The 17,109-nt window shown below is 41.2% G+C and overlaps 1 protein-coding gene across 1 annotated transcript in view; it reads right to left on the bottom strand.

The window, feature by feature from the left end:
• The window catches only part of atp1a2a (ATPase Na+/K+ transporting subunit alpha 2a), a 50,218-nt gene that overhangs the window by 17,736 nt on the left and 15,373 nt on the right, over positions 1-17,109 (bottom strand). The window contains exons 9-14 of the mRNA XM_037788085.1: positions 14,973-15,171; positions 13,797-13,906; positions 10,109-10,243; positions 6,047-6,126; positions 3,193-3,302; positions 1,852-2,027 (exon numbers count right to left, since the gene is read on the bottom strand). Coding sequence (XP_037644013.1) covers positions 1,852-2,027; positions 3,193-3,302; positions 6,047-6,126; positions 10,109-10,243; positions 13,797-13,906; positions 14,973-15,171 — 810 coding nt within the window. The remainder of the gene's footprint in view (positions 1-1,851; positions 2,028-3,192; positions 3,303-6,046; positions 6,127-10,108; positions 10,244-13,796; positions 13,907-14,972; positions 15,172-17,109) is intronic.

Here is a 17,109-nt window from a genome sequence, read left to right as displayed (position 1 = left end):
TCCATATAAACTGCAAGGAAAAGCATATTTTGAATATTTCATCTGAGTCTCATATGAAAAGTTAAGTAATTATGAGTCATATTGAGTATACACCCACAAACTGAATGCATGTGATAAAAATAGAGCGCTATATATTACACTAAAGCCTTTGGACTGATGCTGTGGACTGAGGATGCACATTTCACTGAAACGTTAGCACTACATCCAATAAAAAGTAATTAAAGCAACAGAGCCATGCGTCTAGTTGCCTCCTGGGCTCAGCCACGAGGAAATACACCGGATTTGTGTGGGTGTGTATATGCGTATGTATGAAATTGTCTTTCTCCAGTTCAATCAGACAGTACACCTAATGTCTGTCAGTATTTAGCAGTTATATGAAGCATGTTGACGCGCCTCTTCACAGGTAGTAAAATTATATAATTTACATAGAATAATGTTCTAACAATCATACTTTAAATCCCAGTTTAGTTATGAGTTTACGTGTTTAATTGTTTGTATAATTAAGATATCAGTGTTGCCACCATTTCTAACTACAGATTTATTTAAATAGATAATGTTGTGATCAATGTCAAATCTTTGTCAGGTCAAAAGAAGACATGGCATAATTTAGAGTTAATGCCACAATGCCTTAGTCAAAACAAAGCTGATATATTGAAATTAAAACTCAGAAAACTTTTTTTGATTTCAACATTTTATCAGACTTGTCATCAGTCTTTTTTTTTTTTTAGCATAAACTCATCAACCATTTTCTTCCCTTAAGCATTAGTAACATCTTCACTCACTTCTGCCTCCAGTTTGTTCTTTAAGCCAATTACAGTGTGTCTTTCAAAAATTCATTATCAAAGGAAGCATGATAACTTCAGTACCTTAAATTAAATGTGCCAAATCCCTTTCCCGTATTTGTAGTACTTCCCCTCAAAATTAGAACGACTCATTCTACTCATTATCCATTTTAAGTTGTTTAACCTTCCTGCAGCCCGGCTTATTACTTTTCTGACAAAACATCTGCTCTGTGAGTATTTGTAGTTGATAATGAAAATGAATGTATTGACTTTGCATTTTACAAAAAGGAATCTTTCCTAAAACTTATGTTGGAAGATATTGAGTTCATCCTTTATCGCCTGTCGCTTGATTTTCACATCAAAAATTAGATTTTCGCTGTTCTTAAAGGTCCAGTGTGTAGCATGTAGGGGGATCTATTGGCAGAAAATAAAATATATTATGAATAAGTATGTTTTCTTTAGTGTATAATCAGCTGAAAATGAGAATTGTTGCATTTTCGTTAGCTTAGAATGAGCCGTTTATATCTACATACGGAGCGGGTCCTCTGCATGGAGCGGGCCGACATGTTTCTACAGTAGCCCAGAACGGACAAACCAAACACGGGCTCTAGAAAGGGACATTCACGTTTTTGCATTGGTCACCGTAGTTCTCCTACACGCTTGCCACTTGAAGTGAAGTTTCAGTTGGTTGCAATCTGCAACCTCACCACTAGACGCTGCCAAATCCTACACCTTTAAGATTTTGTAATTTCACTAATTTCCTCCACAAAAACAGTCCTGGGAGAACAGTTCGCTATGCTTCTGTTACTTTGGCTGGCTTCTTTTTTGGAGCGTCTACACTGAATATGTTATCAGCAGCTTCCTCTGAGCAATAGAACTTCATTTATCCATCGATTATCATCTATCAGTGCCCTCTTGGAGTGATCGGTCGTCATTTGTACTGCATTTTGTGATTTCAAAAGACTTTTGACATGCAAATGCCTTCTCTAAAAAAGACCGATAAATGAAGCCCCAGGAAAAAAGGCTTTTCAGGAACTACAATGAAGGTTGAGTCTGTGGAACCAATTACCTTGATACCAGCAGAGCGGCATTTACCCACTGCGTCAGGCACAGCGGCACGCGGCGGATCAATCATGGAGATGAGACCCAGGAAGCAGAGCTGCTCGGTGGGGAAGTTCGTGTCTTCGCAGTCGAAGGTGAATCCTCGAGGGTACTGGGATGAAGACAGATTCAAGTGGCAGAAGCCTGCAAGAGGAAAGGGATCAGTAAGCTGACTGTTCAGAACTGACTGACAGCTCAAAGTATACTGCAGCTAACGGAAAAAAAAACAACTGTTGTTTTGTTGTTCTGGCAATTTATCTTGCACGTTAAAAAGTAGACACATTTTTTCATAACCCTAAGGATCTATTAAGTCCAAAACATCCGATAAACAATACATATAGTGTATTTTGCTGTTGCTATTTACAATAAAACACTACAAAGAAATGTAAATATGAGAGATACCTTTAGAAAATACATTGTCCTCGCTGCAATGATCCTTATGCATACAAATCATTTTTAATTTTAGATGTAGATTTGGAGGTTGCAGGTGTGCAATACAAATTGAATCAGCCACTTTTATTAATTCATGACCCACAGCCCTTGAAATATGCATCTCTTGAATCCCTATAGAGCAAAACACAATAAAATGCTCAGTCTAAAAGTGGAGAAACCTTTCTTTGTCAGGAGACACCCGACCCATCATCATCATCATCACCCAATGCATAACTGAGATTGAATAATTTACACGATTTCAGGAGTTTCACTCTCAAAAATGGCATTATTCCACGTCTCACTGTGTGAAAAAAAGTGACACCTACTCTAACAAAAATGATGATAGCACAGAATTATTACCTATGGCACTTTTTTAAAAAGATGCCAAGCAACTTTTTTTCCTTGGTTGTCAGAATGATGATATTTCAGTCTGGATGCAGAACACTTTAGAGATATTGAAAGTTGAACTTCAGGTAGTGATTTTTTTTTTAACCAAAATATGTCTATGGCATTTCACGATGCTATTTCATGTACAAAATATATATTAGAGTTTAGTTTGAATTGAATTACCAGCTCATAATCCATACAACATTACATACTAAAAAAGTAGAAAACCCATATCTCTAACATTTTGTATAACTATAATAGTTTCAGTTTTGATTCCATGTCAGGCTGTTGTGATTCTGGTTAAGACTGCAGTGGCAAAACCTTCTTCTTTATACACACTGCTGCAATAAAACCATTATGCCCTTTTACAGGGACATGTGGCTAATCTACCCTCTTTACCAAGGAGATTATAAAAGGTGAGTGCTGTGTCCAACTGCCTCTCCCCGTTACCTATTCCCAGGCCGATAATAGCGGGTGCTACGAAACATACCAAGAACTCTCTCTCCCAGTCCTCCCAGTTCCATGTAGGCACTCTGGAAAGAATCTTTCCAGTTGTCATCGAGTGGCTGCTCCTGGCCGTGGATCATAATGCTACTGCACCTGTAAAACAGTTATTAACAATACGTTTAATTCTTCTACTCCTAATAATATACACCATAGCAGTCGTGTTAACAAACTGCTGTAAAACAACGGGAGCAAACTAAACCTAAAAATCAGTCATTGATGATGCTTGATGTAGAGGAGTTGTTGGGCTAACCATAAAGGAAACCAACCCAGTCACTAGAAAATATGTTGGCATTCTACATTTCTGCAAACCATGGGTTACACTGAATGTTGACGTTTCTGAACGAAAAATACCGTTGTGAAACGTTAAGGTTAGAAAAAGGATCGTGGTTAACAACATAGCGTAACAACGTAGCGTAACAACGTAGCGTAACAACGTAGCGTAACAACGTAGCGTAACAACGTAGCGTAACAACGTAGCGTAACGTAGCGTAACAACGTAGCGTAACAACGTAGCGTAACAACGTAGCGTAACAACGTAGCGTAACAACGTAGCGTAACAACGTAGCGTAACGTAACAACGTAACGTAACAACGTAACGTAACAACGTAGCGTAACAACGTAATGTAACAACGTAATGTAACAACGTAACGTAACAAGGTACAGTAACAGGTGTAAATAAATAACAACTGGTCGTGTCTAGATGGTAAGCCAAATGTTAAATAGTAACTTGCAAAACTCTTGCGAGATTCGCTGCCCGACGACCAATCCTAAACTTAACCATTCAAGGTCAATGCCTAACCTTAACCATCTCATAAGAGTTTCGCAACTTTTAGGTTACCTTCTAGACACGACCATAACAACAGCCCTTAGTGGACAAATGTAACAACGTTACGTAACAAGCGTTAACTCAACGTTTACTTTTGGTTTCATATAGAGGTGAACAGCAGTCTCCTGTGTTTGTTTGACCCATCCAGCACCCCTCCCACCCGCCTTTTGTGGACTTTCTTGCTCTTTATACTCGTTATTATACTACGTAACTTTCAGTAACGGTCGGTCCATATACTACGTCACTTGCTCTGCCCGAATGCAAAAATACATAAAAAAAAAAAAAATTCACATTCAGTGTATCCGTGATTTGCAGAAACGTGCAATGCCAACATTTTTTCCTGGAGACTGGGCTGGGAAAACTGGGCCAAACTTGGTGTGATATTATTAATAGTACTCCCCCCCCCCCTCCCCCACCCCCCATACTGTTAATATGCAATAACAAAAACATTTAAAGGATAAGACTGTTGTTATTCTATATTTTTCTCATTTTCAACAAATTCACTGAAAGGACCAAAACCATTAAAGTGGTGTTTCTCCCAAGACTTTCTGTCTGTTGCTCTATTAGCTCCTACTGAAAAAGGTCACGACTCTAATTGTTTTTTTAAAAGGGTAATCATTTTCTAAAACAGCAGCCGAGGAGTAAACAGTGAACTTGTTGGGGACTATTTTCACCAGTGGATTAATACACATTTGGTGCTCTAGGGTGCTTTCACAAGCCATAGTCCCTTTGGCCAATCCGAATCAGACTGAAATTGATACTGTTGGTTCGTTTTCTATTTAGTCTGGTTCATAAAAAAATGAATTTGCTGAGGGGCGTGTATGAATGGAGTGAATTTAACTTTTTCGTCTCGAGAGCTGCCACCTCTATGGTAGGAATCGCAGACTTTGATATATTGCTGTCAAAGTTTTTTCACTTTGACTTTGCGATTCTCCTCCAGTTCGTCTCCAATGACTTTATAAACGTCACCATTTTTGTGCACTTTATTGAGCGTATTCTGTATGTTCTCTACGGCCTGGATGGCAAGCAAACATCGGATTTCTGCAGAAGTCCAGGTCAGGCCTCCCCCACTCACGTTAACCTGACGTTTACCTGTGTCCATCACAACAAATGCCCACACAGGCAGCCTGCGTTTCGGTTCGCTTGGAAACAGTCACAGACCATCTCTCGCAAACGGTCTCGGACCGGTTGTTTTGGTCCGCACCTGAGTTTGATTACTGCGTTCACAACCACCCAAACGAACCACAACAGAGTTTGGTTAAAACGGACTAAATGTTGGCTGGCACGACGGTGTACAGTATGTGGGATTGACTCAAAACTACAGTGCCCGCGTGTTCATGGTGATGAAGGAACATGTCAACAGTTTTTTGATATTTTCTTTGTGGTTTTTGGTCAACAATGGAGGTACACAGCACATAGGAATGAGCTATATCCGGTTTTGTATAGATAATATTTGTTTCTAGAACAATTCAAAGTTGGTTTTAGTCTTCTCATGGGATTTGTTAACAATCATTTTTAAAAAAGTGCAACACTTTCTATAACATCGAGGTTATAAATGCATTATAAACATGATGCATTATATGATTATACTGCATATAGTATATGATTATAATGCACTATAGGAATTATAATGAAAAATGTCAGTGAGTGAACAGTAATTATAAAAAAATATGATAGTCATTATAAAATATTGTTATAAAGCATAATGAATGTTGATAAGTGCTTATAACTATGATTATACGGTGCTATAAGCAGATTATAACACATTATATGTATGTTTATAATACATTATAGACTGATAGGATATCAGTCCATCTGATCTTCATAGGAAATGTTACTAAACAAACATCTCTAAAAACACATATAACGCCAGCCTTTAAAGAGAGTGTAGTTTCTTTTCAATACATCCTTGGAAGAGAAGAATGAAATGAAATTAAATGGAAAAAGAAGTAGAAATTCTGTGCTACCTCACTTGGGAGACATCTAATCGATCCATTATTGATTAACCAACCTGTCCAAGATTCTCTCTGGCGCGCCCTTCATGACCAGAATATGACCAGAGGGATTGTCCTCCGCTTCATGGACAGAGAGCTTGAAAAAAAAAGGAGAGGACATTGGAGGACTGGTGAAGACATGACAGGATTTCTTTTGAAACAAGATGCAACATGCAGTTATTGGCTGCTTGTTTCTTGCTGCTTTGAAATGTGTCAAGTTTTAGTAAGAAAACAGGCTCAGGACAGACATGCTCTTTAGCAACGCTCAACAACGAATTTAACGGTCGTACCAGAAATCATTTATTGTGTCATATTTTTCCAAGTGGTTTGAAATAAAAGTCAAATCGAAGCTGACTTGACTGAGTGCACACTGTAAGTCATCTGTATTGCCTTTGTTGAAGGAGCATTCATTCACACATGTATTCCTGTGGTGTTGCACCTCGCATTGCCCCTTCCCCCACACTAACATACACACCCCCACATACACACACACCCCCAGGTAATTTGTATCTGAGTCACAGCATATCTAATCTCAGAAAACCAGAGCAAAATTGCTTTTTTTTTCCTCCCTTCAACACGGACGTTCCTATTTTAAATCAGGGAACAGGTGCACAAAATGCATGCAGGAAGTCCTTTATTTGCTTCAACATCACTGTTGTGTTATTCATATGCTGGTTCAAATCTCCAGACAGGATGGGAAAGACTGGGAGTGGAAAGCAGAAACATTCCCCCAGTCTTAATTGCTGCGTTGCCCTTGAACAAGGTTTCAAAGGGTAACCGGTATTTCTTCAACCTGGACCTTATTTTCACATGTTTTTGTGTCCAAGCGACTAAGGAGGACTACAATACTTTGGTACAATTGTGCACCGTCAATGTACGTCCACTAAAAGTGTTTGTTTTTGCCACTGACAGGCTCAGTCAGATTGTTATTAGAAGTGTCTGACAGCATTGTGGAAAGGATCCTACAGAGAAATAAATCGTTTTTCCAACCTTTCGCTTGATCCGATCTGTTTGTTATTGTGTGTCTCGCTCTGAGAAGTCTCGTTATGAAATCTCGCGGCCTCATCCACATTTTTGAAATCATCTAAATATGACATGAACATCTTTATATAATACTAAGCTACAGTATGTTTTCTGTACTCCAACACAACAAACTCTTCCCGGCACTCCTCTCTCCAACTCCCACTTATGTTTCCACTGTTGTCTTCCAGCAACAAGTCACCTTGCGAGACTTCACCTTCAGCGAGACTTGGTTAGACACAATAACAAACAGAGCGGATCAAGGGACAGGTAAAGAAAAACATTTTATTTCTCTGTAGGGTCCTTTCCATAATGTTGTCAGACACTTATAATAACAGTCTGAGCCTAGTGGATGTAGATTGCAGCCCTTTAGTGGCTGTCGGCTGCAGCGTTCTCCCTCAATGCTGAACCAATTTCAGAAATTCTTGTCCCCATTAGTCACTTAGACACAAAAACATGATAAAATAGGGTTGAAAAATACCCTTTAAAGTTCTGCGTGATGAATTTCTCATAGTTTAATATTAACTTTACATTCTTGCTAGTGTTGTTGTTGACTCCTACAGGATGTTACAGAGCATGCGGCTTAACTTGAGACCATTCAGGAATGCCTGCTATAATCTATTGGAGGTCAATAAAATAGCGCGAATGGTAGTACCACCCAGGAAATAGAGCTTTTTGTTGTTGTTGTTATTGTTGTTTATAAAGAGCAGAGTTTTAAAAACATTTATAACTGCTCCACATGTCTTTCTTGATCGACTGTGATGTGGAAACAACAGGCTAAACATGCTTATTTATTGTCTAACGTCATAAGAAATGTAACAGAGTGCAGTTGCAAATTCTGATATTGTCTACGATGGAAGTTATCACGTAGAGCTTCTAATGCTTTGACAATTTGATTTAAGGTCTTTTAAAGTATTTACACCTAGTGCATCAAATCACTAGGGGTCCTATCTTATACCCGGCGCAAAGCGGCGCACAACGCAGAGTAACTGTCATTGCTAGTTTCAGAGCGATGCACTTGTCATTTTCACAGCCAGTGCCCACGTTGTGTAAACGGCAAATGTACTTGCGCCCACCTATGCACCCATGGGCGTGTTGGTCTTAAAATGAGGTGTGGTCAGGCGCTTTGTTGGCGCATTGCTATCTTGAGGCAGCGATTGCGCCATTGACCAACAAAAATCTGGTCTAAAGTCTGCCGCAGTATTTTCCTGCCATTTAAAGGATGCATTATTCAGACAGTAAGATGCGTCTACATAGGCGGGTTCACAACACGCGTACACTCTGCTTGTTACATACACAGGGACGCAGCAATTCTCCTCCTCCTCAGTTAAATACGGTGTCGGCTCAAGAACAATGTTTTTATTTATGGTAAAGAAAACACAAAATTCAGGCGGCAGGTGAGAATTCAGAATATAATGAATATAATGAAGTGAGGCTCTCAGGCGTTCTGTATTGATCAGCCTGCAGCGCGCTCTCATCGCTCCACCGGTCACTGCCTTGACCACAGTGGCTAGAGGCATCACGGTGCACACACGCCTCTGTGGCGTCTCCTCTCATCATCCTTCTGTGTGTGCAAGTGTAGACAGAGGTTACTTCAATGTTTGCGGGCCCTCTCCCCTTAAACGGCGGCGTTTTGAGGCTGATGGATCTGCGCGTTACACGTCACCTATCCGGCTGTGCCCGGCTGAAAGCCCATGCGTAATGCAGCTCTGGAGGATTCTGCTCAGCCGGTCCGAGCCCCCCCGTAGGTTGCGTCGGAAAGCAATACAGTTTTCATTATTTTTCAACACAACATTTTTCAAATGTAATGTTAATTATGGTTTAATGAATTTTGGGGGGGAGGGCACAAGAGCTCATTTGGACAGGTATTGCCCCTCAATGCTGCACCAGTTAAATAGGTTATCGGTGCCTTTGTTCATATGCAGTCAAATGGAGTTGTTGATGGAACAGAGGACTGGGAGACGGTGGAGACAGAGGGTCCACCGGTCAAGCACCACATACATCTGCTTGCGCACTTTCACTTCCGTTCACTTCACTTTCAGATCCGTCTCCTCATTAGAAAATGACTCATTTCTCCAATTTGCCGAATCCATCTTTTAAATAGCAATGCGCTGGTGCAGGAGCACCTGGCTTTTAAAAGGAATGGCAGATGACACTCTGATTGGTTTAATTCCTGTTATGCCCAAAACACAACTATGATTAATTAAGAGACTAAATACAACCCCTTTGCACCTTGTGCCTTAATTTGCGGCCAGATTATGCAACACTTAACTAACAATAGTGGAGTTGGACACGCCCTAAATGCACTTGTGCCATGCACTTTAGACCATGCGCTATAGATTGTTTAAGTAGGGCCCAAGGTCTTCTCACCTAACCCCACCCAAAGCCAAAGTCTTTTGGCTGTGACCATCTCAAACTAAAATGATTACTGTCCACTGAAACGTAACAACAGATCCTCTGAGCAGCCAAAACCAACCACTTTAAAATCCACATGTCCTTCTATCATAAATAACAGACATCGCAACGCTGCAACAGCTTCAATGTGGCTAACAGTGTGGAGTGTTGTGCTTTTGGCCTTGTGGCAGCTTCCATGCATAAATGTGTGAATGAAAAGCAGGGTGTTGCTGTAAAAGAGCATGCATGTTCAGGCTGCCTTCCTCGGAGGTAAAAAGGTTAAAAATGAATATGCATGATTCACTCAGAAATCTTTTCCAAGTCTTGGAAATGCATCTGTACAAATACAAAATTAATAATAATCATAATATTGTGAATTTAAAGAGCACTAACATAATTATTTAAAAAAAAAAAAACATTAAATACAAAATTACATTTAATAAGAAAATAATATATAAATAATAATTAGAAATAAATTCAAAAATATATATTAATAAATACATAAGTATGTTTTATTTGTAATTGCAAGACTATAAAATGCAGAGTGACCTTGAAGTAAGTTGTGAATGGTCTGTAAATGGGTGTTAGGATTTTATTGTAGCCTTTGCATCTGCAGCACTTCCAGCACAAAGCCATGATGATGCAACAATAGCCTCATGCAGTACCTGGTATTTGTTGGTGGAGTTGAAGGGGATTTCTGCCACTTTGGGGTTTCTAGCTCTCATTTCACGAACACTCCCACAGCACAGCTCAATGCATTTGAACAGAGCTGACTCTGATGCGTCCCCCGCTGTCTCCCTCTGGGGAAACACACACACACAGCCGCACATTAGCACAGTCACTCACATATGCATGTTAAGAAATGAGTGTTGTCTATCTCGCTGCCTGTGTTTACCACACTGCGGTGGAAGGGAACTCTAACTGATTAAAGCGGTACCTGAGAGGACTTTCTCTACTTCCATTATGGTTCTCATTAATGATGCAGGTAGCGGAGTATCATCTGCATCACCGGCGCTTGGCCACATTGTTTTGAAAGTTATGTAACGATCTAATGTAGAAGCAATGAAAGTGCAAAACGTAGTTTTCTTTTTCAGTTTAGGGCATGAGGAATAGTTTAATTAAAGCAGCTCAATTTCTTCGGGAAAAATACAGCTGATTAGTTTGCAATGTGTGCCGTTTGCAAGGGCATTTTTTAAGGATATGGATGTAAAAGAGGGCCTGGATGTGTAGAGTTGGAGAACCATGTTGGAAATAATTCTATAACACATTAAACTATTGGCTGTTGGCAATAATCAACAGCAAAGTGGTTGCTAAGGATGTCGCTAACAAGTAAATGAATGCTTGAAGGATATATAACTTTGTAAATCGTTCTGTGTGGTCCATTTTTGTTTATATGTGCTAAATTCCAAATTCAGAACATTAATATAGCAGAAAACAACTATTTTCTAGAAAAGATATAGAGGAGTAATGTCTACCTGAGTAGAGAATGAAGTCACTCTCCCTCTGTGTGTGTTGTAATCAGAGCTTCTCTGTGCTTTGTTTATGTAGCCGGACCACTCGTGTGTGCCTTTTAGTGCATGTTAGTGCATGTGAGCATGCCCCACTGGCTAGCTAGTGGCCGCCGCTCTGCACTTCACTCATACAGCGGTTACAGCTGATAACGCCGTCCCGACCCACGGTTTCATTGTGGAAGAGTAGCACCCACCCTCCGGTTCCCCCCCAGGTTAACACTGTTACCTCTGTCAGCATTATTGCCGTTGTTTGCACTTTTCGCGCTGTTAGCACCATTAGCTGCTGGCCAACAGCTCAGCCATGTTGAGAGCCGTGTGGAGGCAATCCCTCAATCATAAGCCCGTTCACACAGAGATTCCGATGTACTGCTGTAAAGAAGATCCGCCGTTGCGCTGGCTTTGCTTTTTCACACTGAACGAAACAACGGCGGTGTATTATGCCGCGCTGGTGTGTGATTTTAGATAGCACGCTGGCATTGCGAGACACAGATATCGGCTCGGCTCTGTGACTACCTCCGCTGCCGGCTCAGCGGCAGAACAACTCTATCCCCCCAGTCCGCCTCCGTACCTTTCGTAAAGAACAGCGAGGCGGAATAACGGCGAAACACTCCCGCCTTGAACAGGCAGTATGAAAGGGGTTTTAGATATGCTCTGAATTTGGAATTTAGCACCTTTAAAGTGGTGTGCAGAAAGAAGCCTTATACTGACACTGAGTGCATAAATTTGAATGTATACTACTTGCACACGTGTCTATCCACACAATAAATTACACACTGTGACAGTGAAGAGGCCTATTTTACAAGGCTCAGAATTGAATTATCCCCTGTTTGGATGCACATCGCTTCATATTTGTTTTTGTGTTTTTGCAGGTTTACCTGCTTCAACATGGGCGACAGAGTTTCTTGTGTGGTGCTTGAATCATTTAGGGAAAAAGTGATCTTCTGATAACCTGTAAAATGCTCCTTGATAAAAAATTCCATGATGATCCCTGAAAAATTCATCCCACTCCTGGAGCCAATTTGTTAAAATCCACGCTGAGCTGATTGACCTGACGGCCATTATACCAACAGGGGCCGAACCAAGACAAGAGATTTCTCTTTAGTCCTGTTTATTCATTCATGAACAGCCGCGAAACAAGGACACGCGCTCTGCAAGATTTGTCCTTGTTTGTGCCTTTTCATGAATGAATAAACAGATCAAGGAAATTCCATTTCTTTGTTTTCCCGGGTGCGGATATGGACTTATTGTTATAATGGTAGTGGAGCCTGCATGGGCCTATACTACTCTGTTTGAGTGCTGTCTGGAGATATGGCTGTTACTTAATGCAGAGAGAACGCCCGGGCACCTCGAGGGGCAGAGGGGCTGCAGCGGCAGCGTCGGCTCTCACCGGAGTCAAGAAGCTGTAATCCGTGTCGCTGAGAGCCACACAGAGAATTTCTTCAGGTCAATGTAGCACAGGTTGGAGGACGGCGGTTGGTAGAATGCTGGGATATTATTGACTTACCCACCCAGCGGTGTGTGTTTGTGTATCAGTGTGAGGGAGTTATTTCCAGGGGTGCATTGGATTATTTTGTGTGTGTGTTTGTATGAGAGGGAAGCTAAGCGTGTAAGCCAGTGTATGTGTGTAGTGCATCTGTGTCAAGTCGTATTGACGAATCATTTTTATGGGTTGTTTTTCTCCTTGTAGGTGCTATGTGGGCGAGGCTTGGCTAGCCCAAGAAGAGAATGCAAAGTACATTTACTCACGTACTGTACTTGCATACAATTTTAAAGTACCTAAACTTTACCTGAGTATATCCATAAATGTACATTTTGCTGATCATTTATAAAATATGATGTACTGCAAACCAACTGTTTTATTTACTAGTTGTTATATACCCAACAGCAGTGGTAAGTACATTTATTAAAGTGCTGTATTTTCATAAAGATTATAAATATATTATATAGCTATAAATATTTTATACCTATACTCCGCTATATTTCAGAGGGAAATATTGTACTTTTATGTACATTTATATGACAGCTATTAGTTACTTTTCAGATCAAGATGTTGAATGCAAACCCATATCACCAGCTTATATAATAAAACTCTAGATTTTTGCTAGCTTTAAGTCCAATTTCGCATTTCTACAAACGTTTACTTACAGTGTAATGGAGTATTTTTACATTGTAATAATGCTACTTTACTTAAAGCTACAATGAGGAACTTTTATTTTTGTGTTGATTTTGGCGGTCCCTGTGGACAAAAGCGGTAGTGTTTCCGAGCACCAGAGTTCCTTTAGAAAACCTCTCATTTTACTGCAGCAGGGTCTGACAGTCTGTCCCGCTCAGTCCTGCTTCTGGTTCTCCTGTGCCTCCCGGATCTGGGTTTGTCCACTACGGGCTGGTCGCTGCCGGAGGCCCTGCTGGAGTATGAGCTGAAGGAGTTTCTGGTGAACCTGCATGATTTTGTCTGATGGTCTTGTTTACTTACGTAGGTCATATAGAGGCATCAGTATTGAATTGGGAATTGTTTCATACCCAGTTAAACGTTCCTCACAGTAACTTTAAGTAAATGATCTGAATACCACCACTGCTTATTTCTGAGTGACAGCTCACCTGACACTGTCCTCATGTTGTTAACTTGCCCCTATCGGCAAACCATGTGTGCAAAATCCTGTTTTATGAATAATGTGCATACATTATTTGATCCAAATCTAAAAAAGGTGCTGCTTACAATGTCCTTAGATTAAACTAAACCTGTTATAACCCACTGCTTAAGAGAGTACGGATAATTCATGAGACTGGATCATCAATACAAAGGGTTGCTGTTGTAGTGTCTGTGTAGGGTGGAGGTTCATACCATCAGGATGGGGAAGCTCTCCTGTCCGGCCTTGAAATCAGCTCTGTTGCACAGGCCAGCAACGCAAGACAGAGCTGCCCAAGTAGCAGAGCTCTTGTCAAAACCCAAACCTGAGAGAATAGCAGAGGGAGCTGTGTTAAACTTTTTTTTTTTAAAGCAGGGGCTCATGCAGTATTTATGCTACTGACTTAACTCTCCATACACAGAGTAGCACTGGATATTGTAGCTAAATAACAGAATCAGGGTCAGCTAAGTTGAGTAATCACTTATTCCTTGACAGAAGAGATTTTGCAATTCCCCAGTCTGAAAAATGGCATTCATTTTTAAGTAGAAGGTCCCGAAAAATAAAAGCTGTTTGGAAATTTCGATCAAAATTTCATCCCTCCCACCCAATCTGAACTGAAAACGACCTTCGCTCCGCTACGTTCATTTCTCATTTTAGCCTGGACTCTCTAGAGTGGTCACTGTCACTGTTATTGTGCAAACAGAATAGAATAGCATCATGCAACATACAGTAAGTACACAGTGGCAAACTGCGGCTGGAGTTGTTGAATTTGACAAAGTGAGGTGCGAAAGGCTCCAAAACTTGCAACAGCTGCAAAAAAAAATTGTCTGTACTCGTGAAAAATGAATACACTGTGTGTTTTTTTGCTCAAGCACTTGCACTGTTTCAGCTGTGCAGCCTTTAGTCAGCACTGCTAGCTGTTCATTGTATGATTGCACAAATCACCTGACTCAATACTCATTGGTATGCATAAAGTAGAACACCTGTTTTTTTACTTCCAAACCTTTTGGTAACTGCTAAAAGCTTCTTTGAAATTTGGCTCAGTTTGTAGCTGTTGGTAGGAGACAGGAATCCGATTGGTTCTGCAGCAGCAGTCTTGCCGAGGAACTCTGGCAAAAGACATGTTTGTAGCTGATGGTTGTGCCGCCCACACTGCATACCGCTGCTCAATTAATCCAAGCGGTAGTGCAAACAGCAATGTCGGCTGGCGGTGTGAACATTGGACAGATGAATTTCGGCAGGTGGTCACACTCCCCCCCTGTATTCCCACACACTCTCTATCTCCCCTTTTTATTTATTTAGCCTCTCCATCTTTCCCCCCCCCCAAAGCTCTCTCTTTCCACTCCTCCTCCTCCCTTCTTTTCATCTCTCCCCCTTCCTCTCTGTCTTACCGGTCTGGTCCTCGGTGGTGTCCGCCTCGTGGATCTGGTTGTCGAACCACATGTGGGCCACGGTCATACGGTTCTGGGTCAGCGTGCCCGTCTTGTCGGAGCAGATGGTGGAGGTGGAGCCGAGAGTCTCTACGGCCTCCAGGTTCTTCACCAGACAGTTCTTCTTCGCCATTCGCTTGGCAGTGAGAGTCAGACACACCTGGGAGGACGGTGGGAGGTGAGGCGGGGGGGGGAGAAAGAGTAGGGAGGGAGGGAATAAGAGTAGGGAGGGAGGAATGAGGAGAGGAGGCGAGGATGGATGATTGTTAGTCAACAAGGGGGAGATAGCATGTGTACGCAGCGGTGCGTTCAAGTGTTTGTGCATGTGAAACCACGCGTGGTCCAGGTGCTTTACAGCGTTGAGTGTGTCTGTTAGTGTGTGTGCATATGTGTCTGTATGCATGTGTCTGGTTGGCTGGTTAACAGCAGGTGCACGGGGACAGAAAAATACAATGAATAGACACATTCCATATGTTGCAAGAGACACATCAACGCACATTAATTCAAGCTGACCACATTACTCACAGAGCATCAAATGCAGCACAAACATTTCCACACACAACTCGTGGTGTGTTTAAAGCGAACGCGACTAAAGAAACCAGTCACCGGGAGTTAATTTATTTCTGTGTGACCAGTGAAATGTCGACTGATGGCATTTCAAATGCCAGCTGGCATCCACCTCAGTTCATACTTTGTTTATTGTTGCAGAAAAAGTTCGATTCACTTCAACATTTTGAGCAACTCCAACATTCAGTAATAAATCACCTGCCGCTGCGTTCTGTAGTATCATTAGAGCTAAAGCTAACATTCACTGAGGGTAAATTAGTGTTAGGAAAAGCAAAGGCATAACTAATAACATTGATGATGGCTCCGTTCCATTTAGGTGTGCCTGTAAACCATGACAGTGAGCCAGCAGGCACAACATGAGGGCTCTAGAACTGGCACGTTCAGTGCTGCAATAATCAATATTTTGATGTTAACAATGGATCAAATTACTGCATGTAATGAGAAAACTGCTGCTCAAGATGACAAACCCATGCAGAATTAACACCCAACTCTGCATTTAGCCCCCCCCCCCCCCCCTTAGTTCTGCAGAGCTTTTAAGCCTCTTTTAGCTCATTACTTTGCTTTTCAGGCCCACAAACTCCAGTCTCATCAAAACCATTTCCAGCAGCCTCAGACAGCTATTTTCAGCAAACAAACCCATTAACCCAATGTACACTAAATGCTCAGCACCAAACAGCAGACAGACAGTTAGCAACAAGCTGGTGAAGAAAGTCATGCATCAAGCAGCCAGAAAAACATTTTCTTTCAAGAGTTTGAGCAGACCAAAACAGAGCAAAAAGGAGAGTGAGTATTAGATGTATATTTGTCGGGTGGCTAGAAAAAGGACTCTAAATGAATGATGATGTTGCTCCGTGCCTGCAGGATGTGTAAATAGGCAATCGTTTCCCAATATGTTCACCATAACTTTAAAAAGGTATATCAGATATTGTATTTTCAGGTTGTTACTGCCCCCAAATGACCAAAAACCAGCAGGTCATTAAATGTGCATCATCAGAGCCCCATAGATATGGGTCAGTGGGGACCTGCCACACCTAATAGTGGGTTTCGCTTTCACTTTTGAAACAAAGTTATTTTTTAAGCCAAAATATAATGTTGTCCCCTAAACTTAACCAAGTGATTTTGTTGCCTAAACCTAAAGAAGATATTTTTTGTGTTCAAAATGTAACGTTTCATGCAGTTTTAGAACGTGTTGCTTCTAAGTTTTGCTTTCACTTTTACGATGTAGTAGGCGTAGCAGGGACCTACTGACCCACATTTATGGCCCTGTTCAGACCTGGCATTAACATGCGTCCTGGGTGATCCGATCACAGTTTTGGACAGTTTTAAATACATCTATTCACACCTGGCATCAGAATGCGTCTCCAGTGACCACTTGTGATCCAATCTTACTTCCCCGCTCTAAATGCAAATACACATGTAAACAAATGGCTAATACAGCACGTTTCGACGTAAGATTACAGGAATGTCTGTAGTAATATCCTACATATTAGTAAATTTTTATTAACATCAAATTATAAGGTTAGGCTGGCTA

Source organism: Sebastes umbrosus, chromosome 12 (assembly GCF_015220745.1).
Source record: "Sebastes umbrosus isolate fSebUmb1 chromosome 12, fSebUmb1.pri, whole genome shotgun sequence".
Taxonomy (NCBI): domain Eukaryota; kingdom Metazoa; phylum Chordata; class Actinopteri; order Perciformes; family Sebastidae; genus Sebastes; species Sebastes umbrosus.
Note: the sequence above shows the minus strand (reverse complement) of the source record. Positions and strands in the feature narration are given on the sequence as shown.